Source organism: Canis lupus, chromosome 15 (genome assembly GCF_003254725.2).
Source record: "Canis lupus dingo isolate Sandy chromosome 15, ASM325472v2, whole genome shotgun sequence".
Taxonomy (NCBI): domain Eukaryota; kingdom Metazoa; phylum Chordata; class Mammalia; order Carnivora; family Canidae; genus Canis; species Canis lupus.
Window position 1 is genome coordinate 33,139,614 of NC_064257.1, and position 24,531 is coordinate 33,164,144.

At 42.5% G+C, this 24,531-nt stretch overlaps 1 protein-coding gene and 1 pseudogene across 1 annotated transcript in view; both read left to right on the forward strand.

Moving 5' to 3' along the window:
- Window positions 1-24,531, forward strand: part of PLEKHG7 (pleckstrin homology and RhoGEF domain containing G7) — a 77,408-nt gene that overhangs the window by 33,380 nt on the left and 19,497 nt on the right. Inside the window, 8 exon segments of the mRNA XM_049094250.1 lie at window positions 494-531; window positions 5,378-5,471; window positions 14,552-14,700; window positions 19,030-19,134; window positions 20,160-20,261; window positions 21,941-22,020; window positions 23,829-23,869; window positions 23,872-23,927. Coding sequence (XP_048950207.1) covers window positions 494-531; window positions 5,378-5,471; window positions 14,552-14,700; window positions 19,030-19,134; window positions 20,160-20,261; window positions 21,941-22,020; window positions 23,829-23,869; window positions 23,872-23,927 — 665 coding nt within the window.
- Window positions 19,378-19,475, forward strand: LOC112654916 (U6 spliceosomal RNA; annotated as a pseudogene).

Here is a 24,531-nt window from a genome sequence, read left to right on the forward strand (position 1 = left end):
GATGGTAGCCAATAGCAATGAAAAGCCCCAGAATAAAGATGGGTAACACGTGTTGATGGCCCCCCTATTTCCAGGGCTTGCCTAACCACACCTGGGGATTATCATCACAATCTCCACGTATCAAGTTGGGTCATTGCAGATGCTGGCCTGCCTTCCGGTAGCCCAGTGTGACCACGACATTCTGTCTTAAAGGATTTAATGGACTTCTTTATCATATTTTATAAATTTCTCTCCAACTGATGGGGGAAAGAAAGCTAAACAATAATTGGGAAGCAGGACGATATCACCTCGAGGTAGCAATGGGATGCCAACTTTTAGGTTGTGATGTTGCTTTATTTGCTCATCTGCATAAATATAAATATTCATTCTGTGATGCTCCAGAGGAGCACTAAAGCAGGATAAATTCTGTTGGGCTCATTTGCGTCAAGCCCTGTAATGATCTGTCACCAGTTACTTGAAATATTCATGTATTTTCTTTCATTTCACTCAGCAGAATCCAAAAAGCCAAGATGGCCTTTCTCCAAGAGACAGGTGGTGAGTGTTGTGCATTGTCATGTTTGCTTTAAGAAAGCCTCGGTAGCTAAGGAAGTGAGAGATGGCTGAAGAGCCCCTTCATCCCACTTTATCTTTGCGTGATGGCAGATGGCACATGGAGTTTAAACAATATCATCACATCCACGGCAGTGGCTGCCAAACATGCCAAACGATGCCATTGCGTGCAGCGGAACATGCTGATTGCCAGTGGGTAATGAGCTCTGCAAAAAACCAAGCAATGCTAACATTGTGATGCTTGACAACTGCAAATTTATAACCTGATACAGCCTAGGAGGCGGCTCACTCGTTGAAGCAAGCTTGCACAAGGGTATGCCCGGTTTGCAGTCGACGCCGTGCGCATTGGGAACACTGAAAAATTAATGAGATATTATGGAAGCGAATTCCACAAATACACATCTATTTCTGGGAAAGCCAGTTGGACTTGTCCTAGTAGGTTTTTAAAATTCATTCTTGGTTCCATCCATTATTGAAGGGTTATAAATAGAAAGCGGTGAGCCTTGATTCTTTACCACCTAGGACAAGAGTTGGCGGCCAGCCGGCCTTCCCAGTGGGCACGCTTCACTGCTGTCTACACACCTGCAGCCGGCGGAGCAGTAGGGCCTCCTGGGTAGTGGCTGTGCCCCATTCTAGTACAAAAGTCTGCCCACATGGCCTCCAATCACTTTGTCATCTGTGGATACACACACATTGATTTTTTTTTTTTTTTAAGTCCTATAGCTAAATCCGAAGTCCTCTGAGGTTCCAGTCTATGCTGCTCTAATTACTGTTCTGTGACCTTGGCCAGATGAATCATCCTCCCTCGGCTTTGAGTCCTTCCCTCTAGAGGGGGGTGTGGTAATGGACCAGCCTCAGAAGGGGGTCCTGATGAGTAAATCAAACAATGTTTGTGGAGCTTGCCACAGAATGGGACATGTGGTAAACATGGCAATCTATCCTGGCCATAGTGTTGGTAGTATTACTTTAATTAGGATCTGGAGGGGATCCCTGGGTGGCTCAGCAGTTTAGCGCCACCTTCAGCCCAGGGCGTGATCCCAGGGTCCTGGAATCAAGTCCCACATCAGGCTCCCTGCATGGAGCCTGCTTCTCCCTCTGCCTGTGTCTCTGCCTCTCTATCTCTGTGTCTCTCATGAATAAATAAAATCTTTTTTAAAAAATAAAAATAATTAGGATCTGGAAAACTATTTGTTCTCATAACTGAATGCGTGGGTGACTCACATAATTTTTTTCAAGCATAAAAAAAAAATCTCATATAAGTGTCTTAGCTTGGACTGCTGTAACAAACTACCAACGACTGGAAGTCTAAATAACAAATACTTATTTCTGGAGGCTGGGGAAGTTCGAGATCAAGGAGGCAGCATTGTTGGGTTATGGTGAAGGCTCTCCTCCTGGCTTGTAGGTGGCCACCTTCTCGCTGCACCCTCACATGGCTGAGAGGGAGCACATTACTGTCTCTTCCTCTTTGTATAAGGGCCTAGATCCCAACCTGGGGGCCCCACCCCCATGATCTCATCTAAACCTGCTTACCTCCCAAAGGCCCCATCTCCAAATACCATCACATTTAGGGGTTAGAGCTCTAGCATATGGATCTGGGGAGGATACAAACATTCAGTTTGTAGGGACACAGTCTAAACATTACAAATGTTTAGATTCAAATCATAAACTACCGGTACAATTGTGACACCGTCGTCATCAACAATGACATGAGATGTTGCTCACCAGTCACTCTCATTTTGTCCCTGTTTAGAGACTCGATTTGACTATTTTCCTGGCAGATCTGAGACTGCTTTGCCTGGGCTCTTTCATCATATAAATGGGAGCAGGGAGAGTTACCAGGCAGGTGTGAGGTCCCAGGAGAAGGGGCATCTCCCACCAGCTTTCCTCCAGAGGAAGGAAGCTGTAAGAGCTGCCAAGGAGATAGAATGTGCTATCAGAAGGGAAAAACTTACCTAAGGAAGGGATACCCCTACAAGCACACTCCTATAAGATGACCCATCTATTTTTAGATTTTAGTAGCTCTATTATTCCTCCTAAAGAAGCAACATGTCCCACATGTGCCGGGTGACTGTATGTGCTAAGACACCAAGATGCCCATCACCAACTCATAATTGAGAAGGTTCGACTGGCATGTAAATTAGAAGAAAAAATGTGCTGAATAACTTGCACAGTGTTGGAGGTGGGTAGGCAGCGGTGGAGAATAATTAGTGGAATGACAAAACGTTTCAGCAAATGTTCTCAGTAATGAAGGGAAATTCATTTCTTGAACTCAATTTCTTGAAGGCTCATTTTCAAAAGGATACAATATTTCCTCCCTTTAAAATCAACCTGTCTACTTGCTCCTTCATCTTTTGAGGCTTATGTATCACCTAATTCACATCTCTATAAATGATAATCCACAGGAATATAACAAACATGCTGCTACATTGTAATGTCTTTCCCCAATCTATTACAGATTTTTCCTTTCTTACCATCCTTCCTTCTCTCCTTCATTTCTTCCCAACCATCAATAACAATATTAGGGATAAAAGCAAGCACATACGGGATGTTTCCAATGACCAGGCACTGATTCTGTTACATGCATTCCTATTCGTGCATGTCAGGGGTTACACATGTTGATTCATTAATTATTCCAACAACCCATCCAGGTCGGTAATGCTACTGTCCCCATTTTGCAAATGGGTAAGCCAAGGCTCAGAGAGGTGGATTGGCTTCTTGAGGTCGCATAGCTCTTATATGGTAAAATGGGGCCTTGTCCCCAGGGGTCCCACCGTCTGGCTCTGGTCTCAGTTCTGACATTGCCCCGCTTCTCCGCATGACCACCCCCGGACAAGCTTCTTTCCTTTCTCTCATCAGAGCTCTCAAAAGTCTTCCCCATTCTCACCAATTCAATGCCATCTTTGTCAACCACTCCAAAACGTATATATCCACGTATGTCCATTTTGCTGTAGTTCCATGGCACCAGTGGCCACTGCAAACTCCATCCCATCTACCTCTTAAGAGTTATTCAGTTTGAGACTCTAGAACTAACCTTGTCTTATTCCTTTTCTTTGTCCTGTATACCCTTTCAAATACACTTCAAATGCTTCTTATTGCGTCTCCTAGCCAATGCCACCATAGCAGAAGCAATAAGGCCTTGGAAAATGGGTCTCTTACTCTAAAGACTTAATGTGACCTCTGGAAGGACTGTCCCCTCCCTCCTCACTGGTATGTCCACAGAGCACTTTGGTCAGGAGGTTGGTCAGACCCATGGAAAGTAACAGTGAGTGCCCCTCAAGAGAGAGGGCTGGCGCCCACTTTCCCATAGCCCCAACACTGTTTCTATTGTCTCAGCTTCTTTATTTTCTAACTGGCTGCTGATTTTTAAAATTTCCACAACATGCACTCGCTATGGTTTCAGACATCAACAAAAGGCATATGTCCCAATTGCTGTAGGAGGTCTCCAGCTGGCTGCAAGATTCCTTTGCTACCGTGGAAGCTAATGAGCTTCTAACAGATTCCTTTCTCCAGTGCCATAACCCTACCAGAAATACCAGCCACAGCCCTTGAGCACATTCTAAAACTATTATATAGGTCTCCTTTCAGATGCACAGGGAACCATCTAACCACAGCAGCAGGAAACCCATGCCTTCTCTTGCTTATAACCTGTCAAGTTGAGTAACTTCCAGCAAACTGCTTGGATCCACTGGCCAGCACCATGCATCCGGCCTGGGGCTATAGAACAAGTTAAAAAATTATCTGTGATAAACACGTATTTGAAATGCAGCCAAGTTGACTTTAGAAAGACTCCCACATTGTTATGAGAGTTTCTTCCTGGTGAAATGAGCTCTTTCAGTGGCAATTCATGATCTTTCAGCAGAATACTGAATGAGTCAAAAAAAAAAAAAAAGTGAAAAGGTCACACCACATTAAGTTTAAAAACCAAGTTACAAAAGGATGTGTAAGTACAACACCGTTAAAAATTACTTATAAATACGATCAGAAAAATGCTTTCAGCAGTTATCTAGGCATAAAGAATATCGGTAACTTCGATTTTGTGCTTTTCTTTGTTTCTCAAATTTTCTGCAATAACTTTGTAATCAGATTTTTTTTAAGATTTTATTTATTTATTCATGAGAGACACAGAGAGAGAGGCAGGGACACAGGCAGATGGAGAAGCAGGCTCCCCGTAAGGAGCCCGATGTGGGGCTCCATCCCAGGACCTGGGGGTCACGCCCTGAGCCAAAGGCAGACAGACGCTCAACCACTGAGCAACCCAGGTCCTCCTGTAATCAGATTTTTAAAACTAATATTATTAAAAATAAAAATTACAACAAAAATAAGTGAGTGGTCCCATTCTAGTGAAACCAGAGTTTCTAGAATATTCTGGTATTCTGTGGCAGAGAATTATCATGTTGGGCAGCCTTTACCACTCAAGGCTTTATTTAGTCATCTGCTAAGTTGAGGACTTGAGCTAACACACTTGAGGCACCTCTGATGCTAACATGCTGTGATCCAGTATTTGGAAAAGTTAGGATGGAGAAGGACATTCCATCACCCCAGGGCGGGTGCTAGACCGCAGTTAGTACCTGACTGTCCTGAGCCTTGGATTTGTGTCTTTTCTCAGGTAAAACAAGACCTTTGGACTAGACATCCTGGCTTCTGTCCTCTGGGTCTGATACTCTGTGGTTCTGTGGGTCAGACTATGGCTCAGAAATGGCTTTTCACAAAATGTGCATGCAGTCTGTTCCCATACATCCTAGAGAATGAAGTGGAACATACTGAGGCTGCTAAAGCTGTGTCCTTAAAGAGTGCAGGCTTGAAAGTCCCGTTTCTAAAGATCTTTAAGCAAGGCCAAGACGAATCTAAGCACGTATCCCATCTGGAAGGCTCTCTGTCCTCTGTGAAGATTGCAGACCTCAGGGCCTGTGAGCTCCATGGCCCCAAGGTAGCTCATACCTTGTTTGCGGCCGCGGCAGGCCTTCTTTTTGTTGTTGTTGTTGTTGTTGCTGGTGTAGTCATTATTTTAAGTTGTCAAATTATTGCCTTGTTCATAATACGAGCAGAATGTGGGAGACAGAACCCGGTTGGCTCTCTCTGTTGCACACTGAAACCTAGGAAAGCTATTTTATCTTAACAAAGCCATGGCCAAGAGAACACTTGGGGGACCAGAAAGCCCCGTGCAAAATGTCAAAAGTTGCTACCATCATTCACCTTTCTGGGTCTTTTTTGATGAAACAACTTCTAAAGGTCTCTTTAAATGTTAAAACCCTTATTTCATGATTCTTCAAAAGTTAATTTCACAATTGCACTGCTGAGGATTTACCCCAAAGATACAGATGCAGTGAAACACCGGACCACATGCACTCTGATGTTTATAGCAGCAATGGCCACAATAGCCAAACTGTGGAAGGAGCTTCAGTGTCCATCGAAAGACGAATGGATAAAGAAGATGTGGTTTATGTATACAATGGAATATTACTCAGTCATTAGAAATGACAAATACCCACCATTTGCTTTGACATAGATGGACCTGTAGGGTATTTTTTTAATAACTTAATTTTTTATTGGTGTTCAATTTACCAACATACAAAATAACACCCAGGGCTCATCCCGTCAAGTGCCCCCCTCAGTGCCCGTCACCCATTCACCCCCACCCCCCCTCCCCTTCCACCACCCCTAGTTCGTTTCCCAGAGTTAGCAGTCTTTACGTTCTGTCTCCCTTTCTGATATTTCCCACACATTTCTTCTCCCTTCCCTTATATTCCCTTTCACTATTATTTATATTCCCCAAATGAATGAGAACATATAATGTTTGTCCTTCTCCGATTGACTTACTTCACTCAGCATAATATCCTCCAGTTCCATCCACATCTTCTTTATCCATTCATCTTTCGATGGACACCGAGGCTCCTTCCAGTTTGGCTATTGTGGACATTGCTGCTAGAAACATCGGGGTGCAGGTGTCCCGGCGTTTTATTGCATCTGAATCTTTGGGGTAAATCCCCAACAGTGCAATTGCTGGGTCGTAGGGCAGGTCTATTTTTAACTCTTTGAGGAACCTCCACACAGTTTTTCAGAGTGGCTGCACCAGTTCACATTCCCACCAACAGTGTAAGAGGGTTCCCTTTTCTCCGCATCCTCTCCAACATTTGTGGTTTCCTGCCTTGTTAATTTGCCCCATTCTCACTGGTGTGAGGTGGTATCTCATTGTGGTTTTGATTTGTATTTCCCTGATGGCAAGTGATGCGGAGCATTTTCTCATATGCATGTTGGCCATGTCTATGTCTTCCTCTGTGAGATTTCTGTTCATGTCTTTTGCCCATTTCATGATTGGATTGTTTGTTTCTTTGGTGTTGAGTTTAAGAAGTTCTTTATAGATCTTGGAAACTAGCCCTTTATCTGATATGTCATTTGCAAATATCTTCTCCCATTCTGTAGGTTGTCTTTTAGTTTTGTTGACTGTATCCTTTGCTGTGCAAAAGCTTCTTATCTTGATGAAGTAACAATAGTTCATTTTGCTTTTGTTTCTTTTGCCTTCGTGGATGTATCTTGCAAGAAGTTACTGTGGCCGAGTTCAAAAAGGGTGTTGCCTGTGTTCTCCTCCAGGATTTTGATGGAATCTTGTCTCACATTTAGATCTTTCATCCATTTTGAGTTTATCTTTGTGTATGGTGTAAGAGAATGGTCTAGTTTCATTCTTCTGCATGTGGATGTCCAATTTTGCCAGCACCATTTATTGAAGAGACTGTCTTTCTTCCAGTGGATAGTCTTTCCTCCTTTATGGAATATTAGTTGACCATAAAGTTGAGGGTCCACTTCTGGGTTCTCTATTCTGTTCCATTGATCTATGTGTCTGTTTTTGTGCCAGTACCACACTGTCTTGATGACCACAGCTTTGTAGTACAACCTGAAATCTGGCATTGTGATGCCCCCAGATATGGTTTTCTTTTTTAAAATTCCCCTGGCTATTCGGGGTCTTTTCTGATTCCACACAAATCTTAAAACAATTTGTTCTAACTCTCTGAAGAAAGTCCATGGTATTTTGATAGGGATTGCATTAAACGTGTAAATTGCCCTGGGTAACATTGACATTTTCACAATATTAATTCTGCCAATCCATGAGCATGGAATATTTTTCCATCTCTTTGTGTCTCCTCAATTTCTTTCAGAAGTGTTCTATAGTTTTTAGGGTATAGATCCTTTACCTCTTTGGTTAGATTTATTCCTAGGTATCTTATGCTTTTGGTGCAATTGTAAATGGGATTGACTCCTTAATTTCTCTTTCTTCAGTCTCATTGTTAGTGTATAGAAATGCCACTGACTTCTGGGCATTGATTTTGTATCCTGCCATGCTACCAAATTGCTGTATGAGTTCTAGCAATCTTGGGGTGGAGGCTTTTGGGTTTTCTATGTAGAATATCATGTCATCGGCAAAGAGGGAGAGTTTGACTTTTTCTTTGCCAATTTGAATGACTTTAATGTCTTTTTGTTGTCTGATTGCTGAGGCTAGGACTTCCAGTACTATGTTGAATAGCAGTGGTGAGAGTGGACATCCCTGTCTTGTTCCTGATCTTAGGGGAAAGGCTCCCAGTGCTTCCCCATTGAGAATGATATTTGCTGTGGGCTTTTCGTAGATGGCTTTTAAGATGTTGAGGAATGTTCCCTCTATCCCTACACTCTCAAGAGTTTTGATCAGGAATGGATGCTATATTTTGTCAAATGCCTTCTCTGCATCTAATGAGAGGATCATACGGTTCTTGGTTTTTCTCTTGCTGATATGATGATAAAAAAATCACATTGATTGTTTTACGAGTGTTGAACCAGCCTTGTGTCCCGGGGATAAATCCTACTTGGTCATGGTGAATAATTTTCTTAATGTATTGTTGGATCCTATTGGCTAGTATCTTGTTGAGAATTTTTGCATCCATGTTCATCAGGGATATTGGTCTGTAATTCTCCATTCTGGTGGGGTCTTTGTCTGGTTTTGGAATTAAGGTGATGCTGGCCTCATAGAACGAATTTGGAAGTACTCCATCTCTTTCTATCTTTCCAAACAGCTTTAGTAGAATAGGTATGGTTTCTTCTTTAAATGTTTGATAGAATTCCCCTGGGAAGCCATCTGGCCCTGGACTCTTGTGTCTTGGGAGGTTTTTGATGACTGCTTCAATTTCCTCCCTGGTTATTGGCCTGTTCAGGTTTTCTATTTCTTCCTGTTCCAGTTTTGGTAGTTTGTGGCTTTCCAGGAATGCATCCATTTCTTCTAGATTGCCTAATTTATTGGCATATAGCTGTTCATAATATGTTTTTAAAATCGTTTGTTATTTCCTTGGTGTTGGTAGTGATCTCTCCTTTCTCATTCATGATTTTATTAATTTGAGTCTTCTCTCTCTTCTTTTTAATAAGGCTGGCTAATGGTTTATCTATCTTACTAATTCTTTCAAAGAACCAACTCCTGGTTTTGTTGATCTGTTCCACAGTTCTTCTGGTCTCGATTTCGTTGAGTTCTGCTCGAATCTTTATTAACTCTTCTGCTGGGTGTAGGATCTATCTGCTGTTTTCTAGCTCCTTTATGTGTAAGATTAGCTTTTGTATTTGAGTTCTTTCCAGTTTTTGAATGGATGCTTGTATTGCGATGTATTTCCCCCTTAGGACTGCTTTTGCTGCGTCCCAAAGATTTTGAACGGTTGTATCTTCATTCTCATTAGTTTCCATGAATCTTTTTAATTCTTCCTTAATTTCCCGGTTGACCCTTTCATCTTTTAGCAGGATGGTCCTTAACCTCCACGTGTTTGAGGTCCTTCCAAACTTCTTGTTGTGATTTAGTTCTAATTTCAAGGCATTATGGTCTGAGAATATGCAGGGGATGATCCCAATCTTTTGGTATCGGTTCAGACCCGATTTGTGACCCAGTATGTGGTCTATTCTGGAGAAAGTTCCATATGCACTTGAGAAGAATGTGTATTTAGTTGAGTTTGGATGTAAAGTTCTGTAGGTATCTGTGAAATCCATCTGGTCCAGTGTATCATTTAAAGCTCTCGTTTCTTTGGAGATATTGTGCTTAGAAGACCTATTGAGGGTAGAAAGAGCTAGATTGAAGTCACCGAGTATAAGTGTATTATTATCTAAGTATTTCTTCACTTTGGTTATTAATTGATTGATATATTTGGCAGCTCCCACATTCGGGGCATATATATTGAGGATTGTTAAGTCCTCTTGTTGGATAGATCCTTTAAGTATGATATAGTGTCCCTCTTCATCTCTCACTACAGTCTTCGGGGTAAATTTTAGTTTATCTGATATAAGGATGGCTACCTCTGCTTTCTTTTGAGGACCATTTGAATGGTAAATGGTTCTCCAACCTTTTATTTTCAGGTTGTAGGTGTCCTTCTGTCTAAAATGAGTCTCTTGTAGACAGCAGATAGATGGGTCCTGCTTTTTTATCCAGTCTGAAATCCTGCGCCTTTTGATGGGGTCATTAAGCCTGTTCACGTTCAGAGTTACTATTGAAAGATATGAGTTTAGTGTCATCATGATAACTATCCAGTCCTTGTTTTTGTGGATTGTTCCACGGAACTTCTTCTTAAAGGGAAATTTTAAGAGTCCCCCTTAAAATTTCCTGCAGAGCTGGTTTGGAGGTCACATATTCTTTCAGTTGCTGCCTGTCTTGGAAGCTCTTTATCTCTCCTTCCATTTTGAATGAGAGCCTTGCTGGATAAAGTATTCTTGGCTGCATGTTCTTCTCATTTAGGACCCTGAATATATCCTGCCAGCCCTTTCTGGCCTGCCAGGTCTCTGTGGAGAGTTCTGTTGTTACCCTAATATTCCTCCCCATAAAAGTCAGGGATTTCTTGTCTCTTGCTGCTTTAAGGATCTTCTTTTTATCTTTGGAATTTGCAAGCTTCACTATTAAATGTCGAGGTGTTGAACGGTTTTTATTGATTTTAGGGGGGGATCTCTCTATTTCCTGGATCTGAATGCCTCTTTCCCTTCCCAGATTAGGAAAGTTTTCAGCTATGATTTGTTGAAATACATATTCTGGCCCTCTGGCCCTTTCGGCGCCCTCAGGAACCCCAATTAAACGTAGGTTTTTCTTCCTCAGGCTGTCGTTTATTTCCCTTAATCTGTCTTCATGGTCTTTTAATTGTTTGTCTCTTTTTTCCTCAGTTTCCCTCTTTGCCATCAACTTCTCTTCTATGTCACTCACTCTTTCTTCCACCTCGTTAACCCTCGTCGTTAGGACTTCTAGTTTGGATTGCATCTCATTCAATTGATTTTTAATTTCTGCCTGATTGGATCTAAATTCTCCAGTCATGAAGTCTCTTGAGTCCTTTATGCTTTTTTCTAGAGCCACCAGTAGCTGTATAATAGTGCTTCTGAATTGGCTTTCTGACATTGAATTGTAATCCAGTTTTTGTAACTCTGTGGGAGAGAGGACTGTTTCTGATTCTTTCTTTTGAGGTGAGGTTTTCCTTCTAGTCATTTTGCTTAGTGCAGAGTGGCCAAAAACAAGTTGTATTGGGAAAAGGAGCAAAAGAGAGGAGAGAAAGAAGGAAAGAAAAGAGAAAAAGAAAAAGAAGAAAAAAAGGAAAAAAAGAGAAGGAAAAGAGAAAGAAAAAAAGAAAGGGGAAAAAAAGGTGGGGGAAGCAATCAGAAATCAAAAAGAAAAAATAAAAACACGAGGGAGTATCTTCTGATTCTGTGTACTTTAAGTCCCTTGACTTCCCCTGGAACTTGTCCCATCTAGCTGGTCTTCTGGGGGAGGGGCCTGTTGTGCTGATTTGCAGGCGTTAGCAGTTGGGGGAGCTGCTCTGCCCCTGCCTGGTGCAGGGCTCAGTGGGGGTTGTTTACCCCGTGAGGCCCCAGGAGGAACAGCCCCAGTGGCGGGGCCAGCTCTGGAAACCTGGATTCAGCCCCCGCAGTAACCATGGAGCTCTCGGTCTGCAGGGCCTGGAGGCTCCGGGGCGGGGCCGCTGATCTGCTCAGCTCCGGGCAGGAGCGTCCTTGCTGTCCTGGGCCCTCCCGGCCTCTGCCCGTCCCGGGATAAGCCGGATCCTGGGCTGTGTCCCGGCGCCCTGTGCTCCGGATCCTGCGCTGGTGGATTCACGCTCCCGGCCGCGCAGCCCCCTCCGCACGGAGCCGCTTCCTCTGCCGGAGCTGCCGCCCGAGCCGCCCGAGCCCCCCGAGCTGCTCCTGGAACCGCGCAGCCCCCTCCGCGGAGCCGCCCCCGAGCCCCCCCCCGAGCTGCTCCGGGTCCTGCCGTGCGCTGCAGCCCTTAGGGAGCTCGGCGCACTCCCCCGGGGCGCAGGTCCCTGTTAGTGTCCCCGGGAGCCCGAGGGCATCCCCGCCCTCCTGGGTCCTGCTCCACCTCCCTGCGAGCCCCTTTCCGCCCAGGAAGGTCGGTGCAGCTCCTGCTTCTCCGGGACGGGGCTCTCCTGTCCTGGGGACACTCGCCCCGGCCTCAGCCCGGCTCCTCGCGGGGCCCCTCCCCCTCGGAGGCCTTTGTTTCTTTATTTCTTTTTCCCCGTCTTCCTACCTTGATAGAAGCGCGAACTCTTCTCACTGTAGCATTCCAGCTGGTCTCTCTTTAAATCTCAGGCCGAATTCGTAGATTTTCAGGATGATCTGAAGGTTATCTAGGTAATTTGGTGGGGACAGGTGACTTGGGGACCCTACTCTTCAGCCATCTTGCCCCTCCTTTTTTTTTTTCTTTTTTTTTTTAATTTATTTTTTATTGGTGTTCAATTTACTAACATACAGAATAACCCCCAGTGCCCGTCACCCATTCACTCCCACCCCCCGCCCTCCTCCCCTTCTACCACCCCTAGTTCGTTTCCCAGAGTTAGCAGTCTTTACGTTCTGTCTCCCTTTCGGATATTTCCCACACATTTCTTCCCCCTTCCCTTATATTCCCTTTCACTATTATTTATATTCCCCAAATGAATGAGAACATATAATGTTTGTCCTTCTCCGACTGACTTACTTCACTCAGCATAATACCCTCCAGTTCCATCCACGTTGAAGCAAATGGTGGGTATTTGTCATTTCTAATGGCTGAGGAATATTCCATTGTATACATAGACCACATCTTCTTTATCCATTCATCTTTCGATAGACACCAAGGCTCCTTCCACAGTTTGGCTATTGTGGACATTGCTGCTAGAAACATCGGGGTGCAGGTGTCCCGGCGTTTCATTGCATTGGTCTCTTTGGGGTAAATCCCCAGCAGTGCAATTGCTGGGTCGTAGGGCAGGTATATTTTTAACTGTTTGAGGAACCTCCACACAGTTTTCCAGAGTGGCTGCACCAGTTCACATTCCCACCAACAGTGTAAGAGGGTTCCCTTTTCTCCACATCCTCTCCAACATTGGTTGTTTCCTGTCTTGTTAATTTTCCCCATTCTCACTGGTGTGAGGTGGTATCTCATTGTGGTTTTGATTTGTATTTCCCTGATGGCAAGTGATGCGGAGCATTTTCTCATGTGCATGTTGGCCATGTCTATGTCTTCCTCTGTGAGATTTCTGTTCATGTCTTTTGCCCATTTCATGATTGGATTGTTTGTTTCTTTGGTGTTGAGTTTAAGAAGTTCTTTATAGATCTTGGAAACTAGCCCTTTATCTGATATGTCATTTGCAAATATCTTCTCCCATTCTGTAGGTTGTCTTTGAGTTTCCCTATCAAAATACCATGGACTTTCTTCAGAGAGTTAGAACAAATTGTTTTAAGATTTGTGTGGAATCAGAAAAGACCCCGAATAGCCAGGGGAATTTTAAAAAAGAAAACCATATCTGGGGGCATCACAATGCCAGATTTCAGGTTGTACTACAAAGCTGTGGTCATCAAGACAGTGTGGTACTGGCACAAAAACAGACACATAGATCAGTGGAACAGAATAGAGAATCCAGAAGTGGACCCTGAACTTTATGGGCAACTAATATTCGATAAAGGAGGAAAGACTATCCATTGGAAGAAAGACAGTCTCTTCAATAAATGGTGCTGGCAAAATTGGACATCCACATGCAGAAGAATGAAACTAGACCACTCTCTTGCACCATACACAAAGATAAACTCAAAATGGATGAAAGATCTAAATGTGAGACAAGATTCCATCAAAATCCTAGAGAAGAACACAGGCAACACCCTTTTTGAACTCGGCCATAGTAACTTCTTGCAAGATACATCCACGAAGGCAAAAGAAACAAAAGCAAAAATGAACTATTGGGACTTCATCAAGATAAGAAGCTTTTGCACAGCAAAGGATACAGTCATCTTGCCCCTCCTAAGGACCTGTAGGGTATTATGCTGAGTGAAGTAAGTCAGTCGGAGAAGGACAAACATTATATGCTCTCATTCATTTGGGGAATATAAAAAATAGTGAAAGGGGAAAGGAGAAAAAATGAGTGGGAAATATCAAAAAGGGAGACAGAACATGAGAGACTCCTAACTCTGGGAAACGAACAAGGGGTGGTGGAAAGGGAGGTGGATGGGGGGTGGGGGTGACTGGGTGACAGGCACTGAGGGGGGCACTTGATGGGATGAACATTGGGTATTATGCTATATGTTGGCAAATTGAACACCAATAAAAAATTAAAAATTAAAAAATTAAAAAAGTTAATTTCAACAAGCATTGCCAGTGGAACCTGGATTAGACTGCCCAGTTCTGGGTTTGGGGTTCTTTGAGGATAGTCTTGTTTTGTTTGTAATACACTGAGAAGGACTCATGAAATTCAGAAGTGTCATTCAAAACAACATCGATTTGGATTTCTTCTCATTTTAAACGAAAAACAATGTATGTAAATTGCAGCCCATGCTTGGCATCAAGTACAATTGGCATCTCAAAGGCACAGGGACTTATTTCTAACTTATATGTAAGTTCTGTCGTTTGAGTAGTTTGAGGAGCCACTAGTGAGAGGGATGCCAAGGGCCTGCAGTGGGAGACATGGTTTTGGGAATGGCCTGTTCCTGCCATTCTGCAAGCCAGCTCACCGGGGTAGACATGGTTTGTTCTCTCTTTCCTCCCACATTCATGGTGAAACCTGGAACGAAGTCCTGGAAACCCATCAAAAACTTCCCACCGACCAATTAGACTTGAGAAAGCATCAAGAGGCTGTGTGAGAGCTCTTCACAAGTGAATGCACTGATTTCTTGGGCCATTTATTAGTTCTTAAGACTGTGATGCTGGCTCTCAGTTTTGTAGTAGATGGAAAATATTAATTTGATTCTCTGGGGACTTATGGTCCCCTCCATGCTTAAAAAAAATGAAATTGGGGGAAGGGTCTCTTCTTTCAGGGGATCTTAAGAAAATTGCATGTATTGTTCATTTTTGTTTATCTGCTACTGAGTTGGCTCTTTGTTCTTTTTTAAAAACATGGCCTCGCAGGCACAGATGCCCGGGGCAACCATTCCTGGTGTGCGGTGGGGTTGGATGACACAGCATATTCCTGGCGTCTCCCGGGAGCTGGTGCCCCTGAGGTGGTGTGGGGCTGCAGCCCTGATCCAGGGCAGTTCTGGGCAGAGAATTCCCTCCAGGAAGAACCACAGGGCAAAGAATGGGAAGGGAGCAGTGGCCTTCCAAGGCCACAGGGAGCAGGAGCCACCTCACCACAAGGCTGCCTCTGCCCATAAGGCTTTTGAGCTCTGGCCACACTCTTACACAGGAACAACACTGTGTGGGGAGACGTGTGTTCAAGCTCTGGATCTGCCTATGACTTTGACCTTCAGAAAGTCTAGTCCTCCATTTCCTAAACCAGGGGTTGGCAGACATTTCCATAAAGGTCCAGACAGTAGATATTTTGGGCTTTGCAGGCCATGTGGTCCTTATTGCAACTACTTGGCTCTTCAGCCACAGAGCCAAAGAAGCTGCAATAGATAATTAGTTAAAAAAAAAAAAAAAGAGAGAGAGAGAGAAGAAAGAAGAGAAAAAAAAAGAAAGAAAAAAACAAAAGAAAAGAAAGAAAAAAATAAATAATGTGCATGGCTGTATTACATTAAAATATTATTTGGGTAGTAGTCTTGGTTGATCGCACAGGCTGTCATTTAACAACCCCTGGGCTAAGCTATAAAAGAGGGATGACAATCCCATCTCCGGCTATCTCATGACGTCCCATCACTGTGATGATCACATTGGTTTTCTTCAAAATCTAACCGGTCCTATACAAATGTCAGTTAATATCTTCTATAAGTAATATTGATTGTGTTGGTCACAATGTTAAGTACTTTACCAGCAAAATTTAAACCACAAAGACACTCAGGAAATTGAGATTTAGAGATGATACGTATCAGGATATGTAAAAAGAGTTTAAGTGATACAGGATGTTAGTGGCTCATGTGGGTGTACAGTCCACAGATGGGAGAGAGTTCAAGGTTGGTTCGACCAAGGGACTCAAAACCAATGACAGAATTTTTTTTTCCATCTCTTATCCCTGCCTTCCAGGGCGTCACCCTCATCCTATGTTGTAGTCACAGAGTGGCTGCTGCCCTTGAGGCCAGAAAGAGAGAGAGAAAGAGAGAGAGAGAGAAATCACAGCCAAAGTCTTGATTTTCATTCCAGTTGGACTGGCTTCAGTCACATGCCCTCTCCTGAACCAACTACTCTGATAAGGAAAGAAAGTGCTAATTGGTCTAAGGCAATCAAGACCCATCCCTAGGAGTAAGGCCATCTTGATACATGGCACATGCAAGGCATGGGGAAGATTAGACACTGAACTGAAAAGTAGAAGGTACAAGGGAAAGGGAGTACTGAAGCTGGGTGGTAGCCAATAGATGTTCACTATGGGGCACTAACCCCTGGCCTATATGTTACCTCCTTTGCCCAAATAAGCTGCCTAAGAATTTTTTAATTCCACTGCAAACTGCATAATCTTTTCAAACTAGCATTTTCTGTTTTTTTTTAATGCCAATTTGAGTTTATTTATTTTCAAATGTCCCAGTGTATTTAGAGTATATGTATCTCCCTTTGCACAGTCAATACAAGTTCCCCAAGTTACTTATATTTTGTAAGTCAAGTAGTAAAATAAGTATGCCAAAGGATTCAACATCTCTTTAAGTGGCAAAATTTTCTATAATGGAAAAAATATTATAGCAAAAATACTATTTCTTCTAAATGTTCCCGATTTATCTGTAGCAATGACTTCTGTTTCTTACGATTATGTTTTTTAAATACTTGGATATTGCCAGATTTCCAGACAACCAATACTCTAGGCATACCTCAGGGAGATTGTGGGTGCAGTTCCAGACCATTGCAATAATGTGAATATTGCAATAAAGCAAGTCAAATGAAATTTTGCTTTCCCAGTACATATAAAAGTTGCATTTACACTATGGTATAGTCAGTCTTTCCAGTATGCAATAGTATGTCTAAAAAATGATGGTCGTACCTTAATTTAAAAATACTTCATTGCTGAAAAATGTTAGCCACCATCTGAACTTTCAGTATGTCAAAATCCTGGGGTGCCTGGGTGGCTCAGTGGTTGAGCATCTGCCTTTGGCTCAGACCATGATCCTGAGGTCCTGGGATCCAGTCCCACGTCAGGCTCCCTGCATGGAGCCTACTTCTTCCTCTGCCTGTGTCTCTGCCTCTCTCTCTCTCTCTTTCTGTGTCTCTCATGAATAAATAAAAAAAAAGAACCCTGTTGCTGGCAGTGGGTCTTGCCTCAGTGTGGATGGCTGCTGACTGACCAGGATGGTGGTTGCTCAAGGCTGAAGTGGCTGTGGCAATTTCTTAAAATAAGGAAAAAATGAAGTTTGTCATATCAGTTGACTCTTCCTTTCACTTGAGCACGTAGAAGTCATTGTAAGATTATTCACAGGCCTCGTTTCACTATTGTTCTGTCTCAAGGAATAGGGAGGCCTGAGGAAAGCGAAGGAGAGAGATGGGAAACAGCTGGTTAGTGGAGCAGTCAGGACACACACACAATGCTTATTAGTTAAGTTCACCATCTTAAGTGGGTGTGGTTTGTGGAACCAGAAAACAATTACAATATAACATCAAAAATGATTGATCATGATCACCATAACCAATAAATAATAATGAAAACATTTGAAGTATGAGAATTATGAAAATGTGACACAGACATGAAGTGAGTCAATGCTTGGAAAACACACCAAAAGACCTGCCCCATGCAGGGTTGCCACAAACCTTCAATTTGTAAAAACTGGTATATCTATGAAGTGCAAGACTATGAGGGGTGTCTGTACATGGGATGTGAGGAAGCTCTAAGTCAGTGGTGCTCAAAATGGGGTCCCTAGACCAGCAGCATCAGAGTCACTTGGTAACCTGCTAAAAATGCATATTCTCAGGGTGTCTGGGTAGCTCAGTCAGTTAAGAATCCAACTCTTGATATCAATTCCAGTCTTGATCATGGGTTGAATTCAAGCCTTTCATTGGGCTCCACATTGGGCAGGGAGCCTACTTAAAAATATATATATATTCTCAGACCCCATCAGAGACCTACGAATCAGAAATTTGGGGAGTTGGCACTAATCTCTGACTTAACAAGGTTTCTAGGTGGTTCTGATGCAAGTTCTAGAAACATTCACTGCATTAATACATGGAAATGGAAACTAGAGAAGATTGGTGGTCTAGAGTTCTTTTCTTAGCACCTAAACTCCTTGAAATAATTGGTCCTTTTGAATACTTCATCATATTTATACAAAGTAGTCCTGTTTCCATAAGTTGATCTTGGGTGGCTGGGTGGCTCAGTCAGTTAAGCATCTGCCTTCTGCTCAGGTCATGATCCCAGGGTCCTGGGACTGAGCCTCACATCAGGCTCCTTGCTCAGTGGGGAATCTGCTTCTCTCTCAACCCTCTGTTCATGCTTTCTCTCAGTATCTCTCTCTCTCTCTCTCTCTCTCTCAAATAAATAAAATCTATAAAAGAAAGAATTATTAACAAGTTGATCTCTAGTTTATAGAATGAGGGCAGGTTATCTGTGAGAATTATAGTTCCTTCTTGACTTGTTCTAGTTTTCCTACTATATGAAAGCATCAGATCAAGTAATAATAACATAAAGACTGCCTTAATGTTTCATCAATATTTAATGGCTTTATCCAAATCTAAACATCTTCCCAGTTATCAGATATTAACTCATTAGTCCTCTATTTTTAATTTCCTGAATGTACAGGATATTTGGGTCTTTTCCAGAGGAAGGAATAAATGAGAACTCAATTTGAATGCTGTTTTGGTCTCAAGTTAATACCTTTGGCAAGAAGAGAAACTTTGAGATTTCTTTGGCCCCAGAAAGCCAAGAAGGCCCAGTTGAACAGATTCAGTGTTCAACAGGAATTGTGACCAACAGCAACTTTGAACAGAACAGCTCATTTCCCATATGTCCTATGGGGCTTAAATGTCATCTTTTGTATTTAGTAAAATTCTTAAACCTTGAAAATACTGATTTCTACATTGTTTTGTAAAGTTATACTCAGGAGCCTTATGTTTAATGTTCTCTCAAAGGGCAAGTTTCAAAATTGGAAAATAGAAAGTAATATGCATTTTTCTTAAAGATCTTCATGAATACATTAAAATATCTACCAACTCATGAATATCTCCTGGATGTAGATTTATGGAGACTTTTAGCAAACCTACAGGAGTAAGTCAGGTGAATCATAGTGGGAAGATTCCAGTAACTATGTTTTAAAATTCACCAGAGAATCATAAAAAATGTATGCTCATTCTATTCCTGTGGCTTATATTCTATATTCCGTCCCCATATAACCTCATGATCAGGAGTTTGGGTTAATAAGCAGGAAATCTAAATGTCTGTTGACGTCTTTCCAATAGATTGCAGATACTAGTGGGGGTTCGGTAACATTTTTCACCTTGCCATGGCCATTTAAAAAAGTAAACATAGCGCTTGCTTCATTAGCACAAAACTAGAGCCATGCAGAGAATATTAACATGGCCCCTGCACAACAATGACACACAAATTTGTGAAACGTTCCATATTTGTTTCTAGAATACACACTCTGGAACTTCTTCTAGAATATACTCATGAACCCATCTTGTTCACTGCTGTATCCAGGAGACCTAAAACAGTGCCTGGTATCTGGGAGGACTTACTAAATAACAAAAGACTCCTAACTCTGGGAAACGAACTAGGGGTGGTGGAAGGGGAGGAGGGCAGGGGATGGGGGTAAATGGGTTACGGGCACTGAGGGGGGCACTTGACAGGATGAGCACTGGGTGTTATTCTGTATGTTGGCAAATTGAACACCAATAAAAAATAAATTTATTATAAAAAATAATAATAAATAAATAAATAAATAACACTGAATATAGAATTTCCTCAATAAATAATGCTGAATACAAAAAAAAAAGTTAAACACATTCTTAAGATCTCCATCATCTTCATAAATATTTATTTTCACATAAATGTCCTTTTCTCACATATATTATAAATAAATAATATCTTTCCTCTAAAAAGGAAGAGAGATACCAACAAGAATCTAGTTATAAGAAAAACTTATAAGAAAATATATATTGGAGAGTGGAGAAAAGGAAGTCTTTGGATTTTGCCAAGTGATAAATTCAAAATGGAAAACATTTATAAGAGTGATATTCGAAGCTCATCAATTTTTTATTCCTTGCCCCTGGAAGTGTGCCTACTTCTTGTTTTCTTTCTCCCTGGCCCTAGACAAGCTTTGGTTTTGTGAACAGTCTTTTTGGCATCATCAAAGACTATGCCAAGCCTTCAGAGACCTCACTCCCATTGGATTTCATTTCTGTGCTCACGAAGGTGAAATCCTTGTGGGACTTCCCAGCTCCAGGCAATAAATTGACCCCCATCCTGGGAGGGTTGTTCACAGCTGCTTGATTTGAACTACTGCTTGATTTGTGCTACTATGCCTGAGAAAGTTCCACGCGCACCCTCCCACAAAGGAGACATCCTTTCCTCTGCCAGTAAACATTTTCAAAAATAACTTGCAGCTTCTGTTTGCCACTGTCACCTCTCCTGTGTGGGTTTTATTAACACAAAATTCTGCATGCATGGAAACTCCATTTCCAAGTCTGTTTTTTAAATTACTTCAACTTAAAGCAATATTCATGGCAACAGTTTGTGTAGGCTAATTACATGGTTCAATTATTCTTCTAACAAAGTACCAGGCTTGCAGAAAGGAACAAAATAAACCTTCACATCTATGAACATCCTTAATAAGACTTCTGTATGGAAGGAGAAGAGAAAAAGACCCGTACCTCTGGTATGATAAATGCTACTTATTTCCTGAATAAATATTGACCTCCACCCCCATTTTTTTTTTTTTTTTTTTTTACTTTGACCTTTTTAATCCAGTCCCATGCTCAGGGAGCAAGATTTAAATTTTTATAGGCCATTCAAAAAAAAACATAGATGGATTGATATTTATTGAGCACTTACTAAGTGCTCAGGTGTGGGGCTGAGACCCTGTACATGCTAATCTGCAAAATTAGACTCACTCCCTGCTTTGGGGGAGTTATCAGTCATGGGGGAGAAATCGATCCAATAATGACGTTATGATATAATCAAATTGAGATAAATACTGGGGAGGAAAGAACAGAGATATTATGAAGAAAGCTTCCAGGCTGGGGCAGATGGTGAGGTAGTGACATAGGAAATCCTTTGGGAGGAAATGATGCTCAAGGTAAGAGACGAAGGAGTATTTAATAAGGTGAAACAAGCATGAAATTAAGTGAAAGTAAGGAGATCCTTAGTAAAACTTTGAAAACAGATTTGACTAAGAAGTGCTCTGAAAAACAAGAGAAAGAACATAGTGTTGGGAATTAGATAAAAATCTCAGGATTTCTCAGTCCTTCAGAATATATTTAAATTTAGTTTTTAGTAAATAGTCTGGAGAAACATCGACTTCTCATCAAAACACATAAGTTGTATTCGTCTGCTCAGGCTGCTATAACAAAATATCGCAGAGTGGGCAGCTTTTAAACAACATAAATAAATTTCTCATAGTTCTAGAAGGTGGAAATCCAAGATCACGGTGCCAGCATAGTCAGGTGGCGGCCCTCTTCTGGTTCACAGATTTCCCATTGTATCCTCACAGGACAGAAGGAGCTAGAGAGCTCCCTGGAGCATCTTTTATCAGAGTGCTGATCCCATTCACAACGGCTCCACCCTCATGACCTAATCTCCCAAGGGAAGGGCCCCCCTCCTAACACTGTCACATTAGGGATTTGTATTTAACATATGAATTTGAGGGGACACAGATATTTAGGCCATGGCATTAAAGCCCTTATGGCCTGCTAAGCATGGGGCATTAATAGGCTCTCTCCTAAAAGTCTATAGTAAAACCCACATGTGAATGCTTCATATTGTATTACAAATGCGCAAAGATGGGTTGTAAAAGCTTTTCCTAAATTTAAATTGTCCTGTATCAATCAGGTTAAATTCATTTTTGTGCCACATTAACAACCTCCAAATCTCAGTGGCTGGGGGTCCTCGCTCTGGGACCCATGCGGAGGGAACAGCCACCATCTGGAGCGTTACCTGTGTTCATGGCAAAGACGTAAGAGAGGAGGGCAGAGTACTCACTGACTCATCAAGTTTCTGCCTGAAGCAACCCATGGCATGGCTGTTCACAGGGCAAAGGTCAAAGAGAGTCACACGGCCAAGCTGCCCCTCAGTGGAGTGGGTACCTATACTCCTCCCGGGCAAAGGGAACCGGTGAAGAGTAATACCCCGGTGCCTCATAAGAAGCCCACTGGGGGCAGACTGGGGCATTTGTTATTCACAGGTGAGTCATCTGTGCGAGTCACTGAGAAGAAGAAGGAGGTGTGGAGAGGTCAGATCATCTGGCCCAGGTCACAGAGCTTGTGGAACTGGATTTCTAAGACTAACTCTTCATGGTCTTAACAATTGCCTCTTGGTAATGACATCTGTCAAGGCTCTCAGTGCCCTCTGAGAAGTCCTGCTCTCTATTTCCAAGTCTTTCCTGCCCCCATATCAAAGCCCCCAACATGAAAATAAACTCGCATCATCATCTTTCAAATTACTTCTTGCTGGGGCACCCAGGTGGCTCAATCGGTTGAGCATCTGCCTTCATCTCAGGTCATGATCCCAGGGTTCTGGAATCAAGCCCCACATCAGGCTCCCTGCTCAGCGGGGAGCCTACTTCTCTCTCTCCCTCTGCCTGCTGCTCCCCCTACTTGTGCTCTCTCTCTCTCTGTGTCAAATAAATAAAACCTTAAAAAAAAAAAAAATCACTTCTTGCTGAAGCTGAAACGTAACCTTTCTCTCCAGAGTGTTTTGTCATCTGAGGTCCTGCCACAAAATATTTTCTGGGCTTCTGTTATCTCTGTCATTACTCTTGTCACTTCCTTTAGTGGCCTTATAGGCTGGGTCTGCTTTCTCTACTCACTGTAGTGGTGATGTTACCAGGAAGCACACGTACCTTCTTTCTCTCCCTCCATCACATTATGACACTGTTGGAAATCCCTGAATGGGACCCATGACTCATTATTTTAATCAATAAATCTATCAAGGAGCACATAGGGCTAGCAATGTGGCAGACACTATGGAATCCTGAAGAGAGCATCTGCCAGGAAGGAGGCAGATGCATTGGCCATGAGAGAAGGTAACTGTGATTCCAAAGAAACACTTTCCTGAGGGAGTGGCGTGTTGGGTGGTGTGCTCCATTTGACCCTCATATATGTGAACATATACATCCGGATGGGCCATCTGCCCTCTGCTAAAATAAATGTGAGATAGCTTACAAGTGTGAAGTCATTGCAGCAGGTTTAAGACACGATGAAAATTTTACAAGATAAAAGTAACAACATCTAACTCTTCATCAGATTTAACATGAGAACAATGCGGGGGGGGTGGGGGGCAAATTTAATGCTGTTATTTTTGGAAGCCAGCAGGAGAATCAAGTTTATGGATATTTTTGAGGACTAGCTGATGAAGAGGTAAATCACGTACTATCCATGCCAGCTTAACAACCACCAACATGAGCACTGAAATCAAAGGCAATGTTTGTGATCAGGAACCACGTGGGCTGTGTAGACCTCAACAAAGCATAAACAGAGGTAAAGGGTGAATTAAACTAAGCTGTCCAAAGTGAGATTTTCTTTAAGTATAGGAAGTGGGGGGGGGGGGGTGGCTTATTGAGGAGTTACCTGTTTGTTATGGGAATACCGTTTTTGTTTAAAAAGTGTTTATCACAAAGACTGCCTGTTGTCCACAGTCACAGCTCCCACCTGACAGTGGTGACTTTCTCATTTCCCGGCCCTAGCTAATGGTAAAGGTGAAGGGAGAAAGAATGTCTGTGCTCTCCTTGCTTCTGAATTTCCTTCTGTCCTGCTCTTTTTGCAGTAGCTCAGAGAGCCACCAGACCTATTGCCTCAATTACTCAGCCACATCTTTTATCTTGAGAGCCTGAGGCAAAGAGATGACTTTGGAATTTACTTCAAAGTCAAGTACCATTTCCTTTTATGTTTTCCCTAGGACTCTTTGGATGTAACAGGTTCTAAGAGTTATTACAGACCATGTAAAAGGGAAAGAAGAAAAACAAATGATCAATAATATCTTTTAATGACAAATCTGCTTTCCCTGTAAATAACTAGTCCACTGGACACTTAGGAATTGGCAGTGGTGCCCATCCGGAAACATTATATCATCTTTCCTAAAATTTGGGTAGGTAGGGCTTAAAAATGCTCTTTGTTCTTTGGTTTGTTTGTAGAAGAAATCGGTACATTGTGTGGCTTTGTGACCAGACATTTGGCTTTGGTAGGATTTGGCCCCAGGAAAGTCCTATTGCACAGAAGCCCGGAGCACCACTTAGATTGCAGTTTATGGGAATGGTGACCCCTAGAGCACCTCACACCTCACGGAGCACAAAGTTAGTGTTGCAGTGTTGCCCAGGGAGCTGTACAACATGGCAGCCAAGGGTCCTAAAGCAAGAAATTTCTGTAGGGGAACTTAAACATTTGCTAATAAGAATAACTGGAAAGATGGGAAGCCCGGGTGGCTCAGTGGTTTAGCACCACCTTCAGTCCAGGGCATGATCCTGGAGACC